Raw genomic sequence first — 13212 nt, 5'->3', positions numbered from 1 at the left:
ATTCCTGGTAACGTATGATTAATGGCAAACTGTCCAGTCATTAATCATTAAATATTCGACGACCAAAGACGATGTTTAAGACGTTGTTTTTGTTTTTTTATTTGTGTGACGTATAAATCGGACGTAACTTTTCTGACGTTCCACGATTCTGACGTCATACAACTAAATCATGAAGCAGAAGTTAGGTTCCGTTAATATTTTAATTTGCAATATTGCGAAGAAATTACACGAAACAAACCAAACACCGCGAGATTTTTCATTAGAAGCTTCTGAAAAACAGAAACAATATTAAAATACCCTCCTAGTTATGTGGCTGGCGTTGGTGGAAAGCCACTACGGCACGACAAGCCCCCAGCCAATGGTAGTGGGTTTCTACTCTGGTGAGAAACCCCTTGCCATACCTAGGCAAGGTAAAATCAACCATATAAACAAAAATAGCACAACGAAGCACATAGACAATGTGCACAACAAGGAATACACCAACAAAAAGACAAAAATAGTATAACGTGTGCAGAGACAATATTGTGACGTACATGCAACAAACACAAAAGCTCAACCATTCAAAAAAGGGACATGGTCAAAAAGTAATTAACTCGAACATAATCCATGAAACATCGACAAAGAAAATATGGTTTAAATCCCTAAAGAATAATCATCTGCAGTGTACACCTCGAATGTCGAATGTCCCAATTAAAAGGTAAGTCGACATGTTGGTATCGCGATACTCTCGTCGTATCTTCACACAATATAATACCGTCCGGTTGTTACGCACCGTATCGATCGCTATGAAATTGGCGGCGACCTTCACGCATCAACCTGATCATAATGTAACTCAATCGACGTGACATAACCGCACGGAACGCAGGGTCATGGCAATGCTCTGACCCACCGTATTGACGCCGTAGCGTAATTGTGACGTGGCCAGCGTCGCAATCACGCTACATGACGTTTGTATTACAATTATTTTATCGGGGTCGAGAAGTTTGTTTTACAGAATTAAATATAAATTATGGATTCTAATTATGCGCTATTATACTGCGTGCTGATATTACTTGAGTACTAGTATACCAACTACCAACATACCGTCTTACCAAGCGATTAGACAATCAGAATCGCTGAAAGATTCGATCTTTGTAAAAGTAACACAACAGTGTACAACAATAAAATCTGATCCAAAAGTTGTTTGCCATAGTTTGATTGCAAATGTTTCATATAGCCGTGCAAAATGCACAATAGTAGTGACTGATGACAGACTAAAAATAGCTGGCGACATTAGATCCAGCAGAATATAAGGGCAGCGCAGAAAGACACACATCACACATCACTCAAACTTATAATACTATAACCGCAAACCGTGTATCCTTCATCGGCGTCTTCGTCTTTGTTCTTCGACTGCAACACAAACGTTAGCATGTCACGGCCTTATCACTTAAAAGAGTATAATGTACTATGGGACAAGAGGATACCACATCCCATGTTTCTTAATCATAACAAATAACAACGCTTTTAATAGTTATTGGATACGGTTATATAGGTCTTTATATATCCCTGGTTTTACACCAAATGGGATAAGAGAATGAAAACATTGACCATTTTCCCCAACCTATTATAATTGTTACAAACTATACAAAAAGCCTTAAATCTAATTAATTGTAAATAAATATATAAACATTAGTTTTAATCACATTAAAAAATAAACAAAGCCCACACTTTATAATTACAAATTAAATGTCACATCGATTTTTATAATTTGTTTGGCTATTTTCATTCAGCAATATTCTTATAAACAAGGATAAAATAAAATATACCTTGTGCTTTTTTTCGGCAGCTTTATTCGCTGACTTTTCTGCAACAATATATTCTTTAAATATCGTGTTGTACATAATGATGTCACAATTACCTTCGTTCCATTTTCACGCCATGGTCCCTTGATCCTTTGTGAGGTCACATTCCAATATCTGTTAATACCCGAAATTGAAATATATTAATTAGGTTCGTGACGAAACAATTAACTTACGAAGTGGGTTCTTCTGATGCGTCATCACCACTTCGTGACGTCAAATAATGAATGTTTCTAGAAAACAGCGTGTGTAGGTAATAATGTCAATTTTTATTTATATTTTACCAATTCTTTGATCTTTTTTCTTCGCTTTCATGGCGCAAACATAGTTATAATATATAACATACAAGTAATGTGCCTTGCAACGACACAAAACGCGCGTGGGGCCCCAGAAAAAAACGTGGCGAAACGTACGCGTAACACTAACGTGAGCGGAAGAGAGCGAAATAAACGATTTTGTCGAATTATGACGTAACACAACGCCGCGATTGTGAACCGAGAACGAAGCAAATGTGTATTGCGTGTAACATCGCGAGTGACGTAATAAAGAAACGGCGCGGTTCGTGAACAGAATATCACAACAAATAATTCAAACTTAACAAAATAAGCAATAAACGTAAGGCACAAAACTTGCAAACTAATGTTACTCTATATACAATGTAGTACAATAATGTTAGCGCATTGTAGTGTATAAGGTAAAACAATACGTTGTAGTGAATGGTAGAACATATTTTAATACTTAACTAAAGTTTTTCCAGAAATCTTCTTCATGCCTTTCATCTTGTAGCCTGATGTGGACCGAACTTCAACTAAACTGGAACGTGGTAACTCGCTTTATATATGAGGCGTTTTTATCGCGGAGCAATCAACGCGGGCGTAATCAGCTGGTGCGGGGCGCCAGTCACGTGAGCAATCTGGCCAATCAGCTTCAATTGTAAATTCACAATGATTCACGATTTGGGAATTATATTTTAATAGTTTGTAAATCTAAAAAATATTCTAAAATTCGTGAATTGAATATATATGTAAATATATATATATATATATATATATATATATATATGTTTTTTTATGAGTTTAAAGAACAATTGAGATAATTAAAAGTTAAGTATGAAAAAAATCGTGGCAAAGAGCGACAAGAGAGCACATTTCTAATGAATGAGCATGTCAAATATTTAATTAGCATACTTTTAATTACCCTTTTTACTACCACGTTAACTAGTATAAGTTTACGAGTCAACACCCATTGTGTAGGAGTTGTACAAACCGTATTTACGTATATTCTTTACCAACCACTGAATCTTCAAGTCTTCATGAGTTATAATACATTCTACTTACTTCTCCACGGTCACAAATGGTTTGGTTGCTTCTGTTTGTTTATGGAGCTCAGTCGACCGTTGCAGTAAAAGGAAAAATAAATATTATTACATTCACATATTATGATACTTATTTCAATACGTGATCACTCATTAAAGCGCTGCTCTCTTGCTGGCTTTGATATCCTGACTGAATTGTGATCAATACTGCGCAGTTGTTTTTTTGCGTGCTCAGATGTATAAACAAAAACGGTACAGTACAACTATAAACATTAAATAATGTTCTTTATTGACAAAACAACAACCTACCACTAATATCTTGTGCAATTAGTACAACAATGTATCAGTACGATCAAGTGCATGCAAAGCAAGGATAAATAAATTCATGAAACAACAACATTTAATATCTTTCATTGGAAAATTTAACTACACATATGAGGACTTCTAATTGATCAAATATTGAATATATTGCACATCTAGTCTTAGCGGGTATTAAACAAATTTGATGTATAAATTAATATAACATGATATATAACTTTGGTCCATAATGAGTATATGTGCAGGATAGGTAAAACAAAAAGTTCGTATCTTGTGGCTTGGTGCAAACGAAATGTATAATATTAAATATGCAAGTGCAGTTAGATAGTTTGTCTCATTATAGGAACACATATATTGTGATAAATATAATCAACAAAATTGTTGAATGATTTTAAGTATACAACAAGTTACTCTCAACCAACATTCTAAAAATCTAAAGTGATATAAAATGTTAACAATATGAATATCAGTTAATATGTTAAGCCAGGCTTGCTTTTGGTATCTCGTGGATCTTGAATAAACTTTGCTAAGTTTGCCTCCCAAATCATAAAGTTAATCACACCAAGAGTTTGATTATTTGGCAGAATAGAAACTGTGTGACCTCTGTCTCGTAAGTATTGGGCTAATCGAGTTGGTTGGTTATCTGAAAATTTGAGCAAGTTAAACTTACATATATTGTGGTTAGTTTTAAACATATTGGACATTAAAAGAATCAATATTTCTCCTGTTTCAAACAAGTCGATTTTAAATCATTGCAATACTAACATTGTGATATTGATTAAAATGCATACATTAAAAAAATTCTTTTTAACTTCTACACTAAATGTTTTAACTAAGATACGAGATGAAAATAATTGAAACAAGATAATCATAGCAAGAATCAAACCTTCAAGTTGAACCACATTGGTTGACATGACTTGGTTAAACCGTTTGAAAGCAATGCTGTCTTTGATGCCTAAATTTGATGCCTTTCTCATTAAAACTTGAGCAATGCCTGAAAATCACAAGTTCATTAACATGCAATCAAAATTTAATTTCAAGTAAACTCTTTAATGATACACCATACACACCTGACACACTCATAGACCGAGGCCTGGCAGCGGGCATGAGGTATTCACCACACTTTGAAAGTGAAGGAATTACGATAGCTGGAACAAGTGAAGACACAGGTGGAGCACCACCTCGTACATAATTTGCCTGTAAAACAAAATATATAAGATAAAAAAGAAACATCACACAATGAACTGGAACAGCAGCATGTAAAAATCTTAGGTAAATCAAGATGTAATTTAACTGTGCATTATTGTGCTTTTATAGCTATATAACATTCAACAAAACCAAGTAAAAAAAACTCAATTTATGTATATGATATAAAACACATTAGGTATTTCTGACAGTCAACAATACGTATATTTTCTTACAACAATACAACAGTCAACAATACCAAATAAAGAAACGCTTAGTATAAAACACATCAGTTATTTTTGATTACCATTGGAACTTGAAGAGAACTTTGAACTTTACCTTCCCAACTAAAATCAAGCATTGCATTGTTTAATACAAAACCAGATGCCATCAACTTTGAACCAAAGTTTGAACCTAAACTCCTGTAAAGTGAATTATATGGTAGTTAATAAACAGCCTGGCTATTTCATGTCATAAAACTTAATAAGATGCAAAATATCAAAAGAGTAAACAATTTTCAATGTCAAAACATATCTGTATCTTTTTTCAGTTTGTTATTAAAAAAACACTCTTAACAAAAAAAATTACTCACATTGTAATAGTGATTATGATGTCATCGGGCCCAATCACACAAACATGCTGCTCCCCTTCGCTGGTGGTAAGTAGTTGCACACCATTGAGGTAGTGATGCATAGGGTAGGAATGTGTATCGTTGATTAGAGAGCGAATATAAGCGCCAATGTTTGTACTGTAGAAGAACAATAATTTTTTCAAAATTCTTTTACTGTGCAATTAATTAAACTGAGAAATTTAAAAAAATATTAAAGTGAACCATGTATAGGTTTCTAGTCTGGCCCACAAATGTTTCAAATGCAAACCACTTTCATTGACTATGACACTATGTCAAGAAAGTGGAAAACAATATAACAGAAAACAAATATAATAAAATCAATTGATTTCCATTCTGTCAAGTCAACTTAAGTCAGGTATGGACCCGCATTAATACGATCACAAATTTCTTACCCATTCACTTGGTGTAGATAGGTTGAATTGATGGGCGTACTCAATTGGGCGTAGCTGTATTTTAAAGCTTCTATCAATCTATGGTCCTGCAGGTAAAATATTAAGTCAGATCTCTAATACATAGTAAAAAAGATATACTCTAGATCAGTGACCTTTTTAGGTTGCAGACCAGTAAAATTTGGAAACAAATTTTGTGGACCAGACCTACCGGTGGACCTTCAAAAATCAACCAAAACGGTAATTACGACAAAAGTATGCAACTCAAAAGCAGTGCTGCAAATTACGGAACTGGTGAAGTTCTAAATCAGTTTAAATTTAATGCTTTATTTCTTTAATAAGACTTCAACATCTTGCATTTTGCTATAATTGTATTATATCTGGCAGACTGGTGGTTGAGAACCACTGCTTTAGATAATACACAGAATATAAAAAGATTTACTTACTTGCAAGAAAGAATCTTGTGGGGAAGAATTGGGATTGATGGTTGGATACCCCAACATTGTATCAACTGCTGCATGTAATGCATAACCAGATGAGGGATATTCACCAGTTACCAGAGCCATGTCTGTATATAATAAATCATTACAAAACTATTTACAACACTAGGTTTACATCCTAGTAAAGTGAACATATGTAATTACAGCGTAATCCTTTCTCTTTTATTATGCAGAATCGACTAGTATAAACATACAATTTTAATTATCCAAACAGATACTTTACTTCATTCTCACCTTTGTACTTGGCTGTGTTTATCCCATATGTAACATTAACAGCATAGGAATTCAAATCATATTTAGACAAGACACTTCCCAATTCTGCAGTTTCACCAAGAAACTGACCACTTAATGCGCCAGTGTATAAAGCTCGAGCACCTTCAGTGCTTATTGCCTATCATTAAAACCAACTAAATCAATTGAATATGATAACATGCAATACAAATAGCACATAGTTTTATTTTGAATGTTTAATTAACATATATATAAAATTTAAAAATTGCATAGCTTAAAATGTAATAAACATTAAATACCATGACAGATGGTCAGATAAAATGAGTCATTAAGTAACAGGAAAATAAATTAGTCACAAAAGCTTTCGTTGTTTTGTATACCAATTTTAGTGCAACTAGTTTTCATTACATACTCTTTTTACTTGGTATTTTTTTAGTCCTGATTTAGATTTTTAGCATTTGGGGCTGCTGTTGCTTCTAATTGAATGCGAGCCATATGTTTCCTCAAGCTTATGTTACTCAGTGTATTTCTGCTTTTTAATTGACAAGTAATCGAATTTATTCGGTAGTTCATTCTAGCTCTGAACATTTTGCCTTCTACATACTCATCTTCTTAATTACCAACTTCTTCTATGCATTCAGTTATATCCGAGTTAAATACTTTTTCTTAATATAAAGCTGCTGAGCTGCACATTTTGTTATAGCGGAACACAAAATTGGCAAATAGTCTCAAACCTACAGGATTAATAAATGGAACTTTTAATTAGGTAACTTAGGTTAATACTGATACATTTGCACTAAACTTACCTCTAAAGTATTAGCCAGCTGTGGCTGTGTAAAAAGATCTCCTTGTTTTAATTTTGTCAAGTTATCACTTTTGGTAATTAAACTTCTTAGAGGTTGGGGAATAGTTGTCAAGTTTAGTTTTTGAATTGCATCAGATAATTCAGGAGAAACTTTGATTCCATTTCTAGCAATCACAGCAATCCTACTCACAACATTGGACCATGGAAGTCTGAAGAACATATACTTATTTAGTATTGTTTGAATTTTTTATTAGGCATATATATGGACTAAGTTATGAATCCTATTCTATTTTATGTGAATGAGGTCCAAAGTATGCCATGGAAACTAGGGTAAAGTAAGAGTTTAGACCCCAAACATAGAGCAATATTAATGCTTCATACTTTAGATGTATATATACTATTTTAAACTAGTTTATTATCTATGTCAAATTACACATGTTCTATTATAGTCTTACAACATAAAAATAAATTCTTAAAAGTGTTAGCCTAAAATTCTAAAGTGCTGATATCGTATTTGGACTGGTGGTAAACAAAATTACATACTTTCCATGAGTCTCGTGTAACTTTTGCAATCCTAAAATAAACCCTGGAACAGCGATGCTCATTTGAGGCGCCACTTCTGAGATCGGCTTTCCATTGAACATCGAATTAACATTGGATGAGTTGCTGAAATATGAAGGACCAACCTCACGGAAGTTAAACATTTTTGTTGCCCCTTTCACCAACTTCTGCTGGTGTACGAGAGCAAAACCTCCTCTGTGAAACAAATGGGTAAATAAAACAAGACAAGATATGGCTGACAAATGGGTAAATAAAAACAAGACAAGAAATGAGTATGGGTGACAAATGGGTAAAAAAAAGACAAGTGTACGAGAGCAAAATCTCCTCCGTAAAACAAAAGAGTTGCTTAATAAAAGATACTTACAGTATTTTCATATTAATGAGTTTCTTTAAAAAAATTAAACAAAAATGTTTAGACAAAATAAAATTACACATAGATAAATTATTTTAAAAATAGTTTAGAAGAAATAGTTTTTTTAGCAACAAATCTTGTTTTCAATCCATCATTTTAACACCTACCTAATGCTGAAAACACCAACCATAGATTAGTTAAATGAGCACCATATTTAAAACCAATTTTGAAGATTACCACAACATAATTAAGCCAACTTTCATTAAAATAAAAAGTAAACAAATTTATTTAAATTTTTTTTAGAAATTTCCTTTTTTATTTTAACCAACTAACTTACCCTCCGATGCTGGCAGCATGTGGATGAGTTACTGTTAAACAAAGCGCTGTCAATACAGCTACATCTGCTGATGAACCACCATCGTTTTGAAGCAAATCTAAGCCAATCTTGGTGCAGTATGGATCACTTGACATCACTCCACCAGTTGGAATTATCTAGAAAGTAATATGTCATGTTAAATACATCATATACACATGAATTTTCTGGCTTATGCTTCTAAAATGGGCAATTAATAATAACTTATATTATGATAATTTTAAAGGCACATGATAACATGATTTCACACTTTGAAACTTTTCTATATACCAAAAATATTTATCAAATTATATATAATTTTTTTCTTTACATATTAATATATATATATTTTAAAATACATGTAACAAAAAGTTTTACATATTTAAAACAAAACACCAGCAGTTTTAAAGGAAAAACATGAAAGAATTTTTAAAAACACAAAAAATCAAAATGTATTATTTAATGGAGGCATAGTGGAGTGCTAATGAACACCTACATAAAATAGCAGATTATCTTTATAGTAGTACATATATATGTGTGTACTAAAAATTATGACATACCTGGGGCTTGCCTGTGTATATCTGAATAATTAGAGCAACAGTTATACTGATTGAAAACACTACCATGCTGATAATGATCATACAAAATCCATCAATATTTCGCATCCATCTGTAAAAACAACAAGTTACATATCTAGTCACCTTATAGTATATTGATGAATGGATTTTTAATAACGGACATATATTATACAGTGTTAAGTGTGTTTGCGTTTAGTATTGTCACAATTTAATAACCTGGGTCTTGAGAATGGATCATTTGTTGTTTCCTTTAAAGGAGACGTTTCTCCAGCAGATGGCATAATGAATACGTTTGTTGATTGTGTATCTGAACTTGGAGTGGAATTTTCCGTTGCAGTGAAATGGGCGGTACTTGGGGACAAGGTTACTACAGCAAACTCTATGGGCAGTTAAAAATATGTAAATATAAAAAAAAAGTGTGGAGGTGGAATTTTAAATTGAAACAAATGATCAGAAATATTAGGAATATAAATAGAATGTATGGTGGAACCATGCAAGAATGCAGGCATAACATGCAATCAATTGTAAGAGTGCATGCTTTGAAAGAGTCAACAATTAAAAAGTCAACATAAAGTTTTGTTATATACAATGTATAATCATTGGGATCGATTGTGTAGTGGCACAACAAACAGACTAAAGCAAACTCCTGCTGGTTAATCAGCAACAGCTTAACAGTAAGAGGTCTATCCATATCAGTAATGAAACCAAAGGCTGATAGATGGGATGCAGTCAGCAGTTTGGGGAGTGAAAGTTGTGTGATGACCATTGTATTTTAGGCTGATGCTGTGCTTTATAATAACACAAGGAATGAATAGATACTGACGTAGGAGGTAATAAAAGTACATGTGCAGATGTGCAGTGCTAATGAACAGCTGGAACTATTCAACAGTACAACTAAACTACAGCATTGTAGTGCAGGCACAATTAAGTAAACATGCAGCTTGTATTGATGCAGAATCAATATGCATTTCATGGTGTCTATGAATTACGTGCATGTCATTGGGTTATTACTGCTAAAGTAAATAATTAATTAAATTTGCAAGCATGGGTGCTTCGATTAAGTTCTAGTAACTTCTTACCAGATTCAACAGGTCAATTTAACATAGGAAACAGCCTGCAGACACATAATATGTTAATCAACTTTAAATTAAGTCGTGTGATTGCTATGCTGCTCGTAGTAGCAATTTTTCTAACCTATAGCTGGCTCTTGCTATGGTCAACAAAGACTGCATTACAAACAAACCGGAAAAACAAAGCCGGCCAAGATGAGGTTCCGGTTATAAACGTGATAAAGGAAGATAGTTATGTGCAGCAGAAAACTCAAAACCTTAATAAAGGAAAGAGGTTTGATTTAGGAAGAGTAAATCATTCGCATCCTCGGGAGGAGATACAGCAGAACAATAAATGCGGACATCAACTTGATGCTTCTCAAACACGGTGGTTTAGAGCACGGTTTAACCCAGAAATTGAACCTGTGTGGACACAGAGCGCACTGGAGATTGATTACTTGGTATATGACTGGTGGCTATCGCTGCAGTCAAGCGAAGCAGAGAATCTGGACAAAACGTTCGAAGCATTGTACAAAGAAGGCGTGCCAAGGAAAGATCCATTTGCTAGACTAACTCATGACAGAGAGGCTGGCTGTAGAAGTTGTGCTGTGGTTGGAAACTCTGGTAATATACTCAACTCAAACTATGGAAATGTGAGATTTTAAACTGTATTACAGATCATGGTATACCTATTCACTTTTCCAATGTACAAATAACTTCAATAAACATGAACTAACATAGCTTATCTTCCCAATTTCCCATTAATGGTAACTTAGTAAATTTAACCAAGATTTATAAAACCTAAGTTCTATACAACATTACGATGTGGATGTTTAAAAAAACATCATTATATCTTTCTGCATTACTAACACCACCTGAACACCATATCACTAGTTTAACCTGCTTATTCTAACTTATGACTAGGAAACAAACATAATATAACTACTTTAATGACAGGAAATAGACGGACATGATTTTGTCATTCGTATGAACAAAGGTCCTACCTATAACTATGAAAATGATGTGGGTTCAAAAACAACACACAGATTTATGTATCCTACAACTGCTGCAAGCTCACTGCCTCAAGGTAAATTGCCTCTGGCTGTATTGGGAAAACACAGTAATCAAAGATCATGCAATTAGAATGGCTGGTTAAAAACAAAACAATGCATGCCATTATCAAGTCAATTATAAAATACTTTTTACACCAAATTATTGTTATTACCGTTTCACCAATCAAATACAATTTGATAAAATTAGTGCCAGTGCTTTATTAGTAAACAAATCAGCTACAGCGATAATGCATATTAGATTAAAGCAACAGTAAACATACCTAAGGAAGGGCACAGAAATCAGTACCTTGCGATTAACTGTTAAACTGCAAGCACAAAGAGCACATTGTTATATAGGAAACTATAAAGAATTTAAAGCTCTCCTTGTAGATAACAACAACACTGATTTCCTTTAATTTAAATTTCGATGGTGTGTACATTACGGTAAATGTTGCTGCTGTTTTCCTATTCATTAACCATACGGTGGTTATTAAATAAAATTAGAGTAAAACCTTACATAGCACTTAAACTTTTCAGGAGTCAGTTTGGTACTGGTGCCATTTCAACCACTGGACATTAAATGGCTTCTCAGTGCTTTAACCACAGGAGAAATAACAAGGACCTACCAACCGGTGGTTAGGCGAGTTACATGCGACAAATCAAAGATTACCATCATTAGTCCTACATTCATACGGTAAAATTATACTTTAACCATAAACAACTAGAGCGCGTGCACTGCTCTATAGTTTTATCTTTATAATCCTATATATGCTTCTAAATACCCCAGCTATGTACATGACCGATGGACTCAGCACCATGGAAGGTATCCCTCCACAGGACTGTTGGCACTTATATATGCACTACACGAGTGTGATGAAGTTGATGTGTATGGATTTGGAGCTAACAGAGCGGGGAACTGGCACCATTACTGGGAGGACTTGCCCCCCCATGTGGCAGGGGCTTTTCGTAAAACTGGCGTCCATGATTCAGCGCAAGAAAATGAGATTATTGACCAGTTACATATACATGGACTGCTAAGGGTACACAGGTCGGAACAATCGTCATAGCATAGTTTCAAAACAATTAGCCCTACTCATGTTTAAGGAAACATACAATGCTGCAAATATTTGAAATAATCAAACATATACGTGAATAGTCATGCAGTGTATCAATGATATGAACCACAGTACATCTGTTATCTGTATACATTATGTAGAGAATGGTTTATAAAGCTGCGATAAGAAGCCTTCAAGCCTGTATTTCGTGACTCACAAACAAATGTAGGCAAAGTTATTTTAAACTGCATAACTTAATATCTAAAATTTTTGGTGAAAGTGCAGCATGAAGGATAAACATATGAAACTTGGACAGTCGGTATACTTTGATACAGTGAATAAATAATGCATATTGTACCTGCATCCCTTTCGTAAGTATTTGCAAACCCGTCCATGTCAAAATCAACAGATGGCGAAGCTTGAGAATCGTTTAAAAATCTAGTAGTTCTAAGATCACCTTTTTGCCGCAGCATTTCCGTACACCATATGACGTCAAAGCATAGCCAAAGTCAGAGCCATAGAAATACCGAGTAGTCCAACCCATTGTTACGTAAAACACAAATTGAAAGGCAATTTGGTTCCAAAATAACACAGTAGGTATAGGGAAAATGCATGTTTTTCGGTAAATTAGAGAAAAACTTAAGTCTAAAAACAAATTTAAAGGTTGAAAAGTATAAAAAACAAGTGTTATTTGTTTTCTGTATCAAAAAAAGTCAAAAAATGGAATTAGAAGCGGTTGATTTGTGACATTTTAGTCATTTAATGGGGGTAAATTTATATGTTTTTTCAAAAAAATGTTTGGTAATGTAAATAGAAGCTGTTTTACGCCTTTCCACGAAAGGAAATCGCAAATAAAACTCAACAAGTTCGTTTAAATTCATTGCGAAAGTCACCGCTTTTGCTCTATTTTGGACACACAAAGACGGCAGTTGGACTACTCGGTGTTTTTACGACTCTGGCCAAAGTAAATACGTTGTTGGGCACGTAGTGGTCTATCC

At 33.9% G+C, this 13212-nt stretch overlaps 2 protein-coding genes and 1 long non-coding RNA gene across 6 annotated transcripts; 1 reads left to right on the top strand and 2 right to left on the bottom strand.

Moving 5' to 3' along the window:
- Positions 1 to 181: 181 nt before the first annotated feature.
- Positions 182 to 2704, bottom strand: LOC149740290 (uncharacterized). 2 transcript variants are annotated; one of them, XR_016384462.1, is made up of 6 exons: positions 2580 to 2704; positions 2018 to 2074; positions 1901 to 1958; positions 1809 to 1846; positions 1354 to 1392; positions 182 to 269 (listed from the first exon to the last, which is right to left on the bottom strand). It is a non-coding gene; the product is annotated as an uncharacterized LOC149740290 (long non-coding RNA). The 2 variants fall into 2 exon arrangements; XR_016384461.1 differs by having other exon boundaries at positions 182 to 1392; positions 2580 to 2696.
- Positions 2705 to 3424: 720 nt separating this feature from the next.
- On the bottom strand, positions 3425 to 12732 carry LOC149740288 (glutathione hydrolase 7-like). Of its 3 annotated transcripts, none has more exons than XM_089873266.1 (15): positions 12573 to 12719; positions 11441 to 11485; positions 9275 to 9437; positions 9041 to 9149; positions 8466 to 8620; positions 7759 to 7971; positions 7217 to 7424; positions 6414 to 6570; positions 6126 to 6247; positions 5683 to 5768; positions 5252 to 5407; positions 4967 to 5081; positions 4545 to 4671; positions 4361 to 4468; positions 3425 to 4117 (listed from the first exon to the last, which is right to left on the bottom strand). In XM_089873266.1, exons 3-15 carry the CDS (start codon positions 9337 to 9339, stop codon positions 3945 to 3947), a joined length of 1794 nt encoding a protein of 597 aa, XP_089729392.1. In that variant the 5' UTR covers positions 9340 to 9437; positions 11441 to 11485; positions 12573 to 12719; the 3' UTR covers positions 3425 to 3944. The 3 variants fall into 3 exon arrangements, with proteins under 3 accessions (XP_089729392.1, XP_089729393.1, XP_089729390.1); XM_089873267.1 differs by lacking the exon at positions 11441 to 11485 and adding an exon at positions 10138 to 10172 and having other exon boundaries at positions 12573 to 12695; XM_089873264.1 differs by lacking the exon at positions 11441 to 11485 and having other exon boundaries at positions 12573 to 12732.
- Positions 9480 to 12571, top strand: LOC149740289 (CMP-N-acetylneuraminate-beta-galactosamide-alpha-2,3-sialyltransferase 2-like). The gene is made up of 4 exons (XM_089873271.1): positions 9480 to 10760; positions 11065 to 11194; positions 11697 to 11853; positions 11947 to 12571. The coding sequence occupies exons 1-4, from the start codon at positions 10188 to 10190 to the stop codon at positions 12224 to 12226; spliced, it is 1140 nt and encodes a 379-aa protein (XP_089729397.1). The 5' UTR covers positions 9480 to 10187; the 3' UTR covers positions 12227 to 12571.
- Positions 12733 to 13212: the final 480 nt, after the last annotated feature.

The sequence above is a fragment of the Ciona robusta genome, chromosome 2 (genome assembly GCF_009617815.1).
Source record: "Ciona robusta chromosome 2, ASM961781v2".
NCBI classification, from domain to species: Eukaryota; Metazoa; Chordata; class Ascidiacea; order Phlebobranchia; family Cionidae; genus Ciona; species Ciona robusta.
This window is presented reverse-complemented; position numbering and strand designations above follow the sequence as displayed.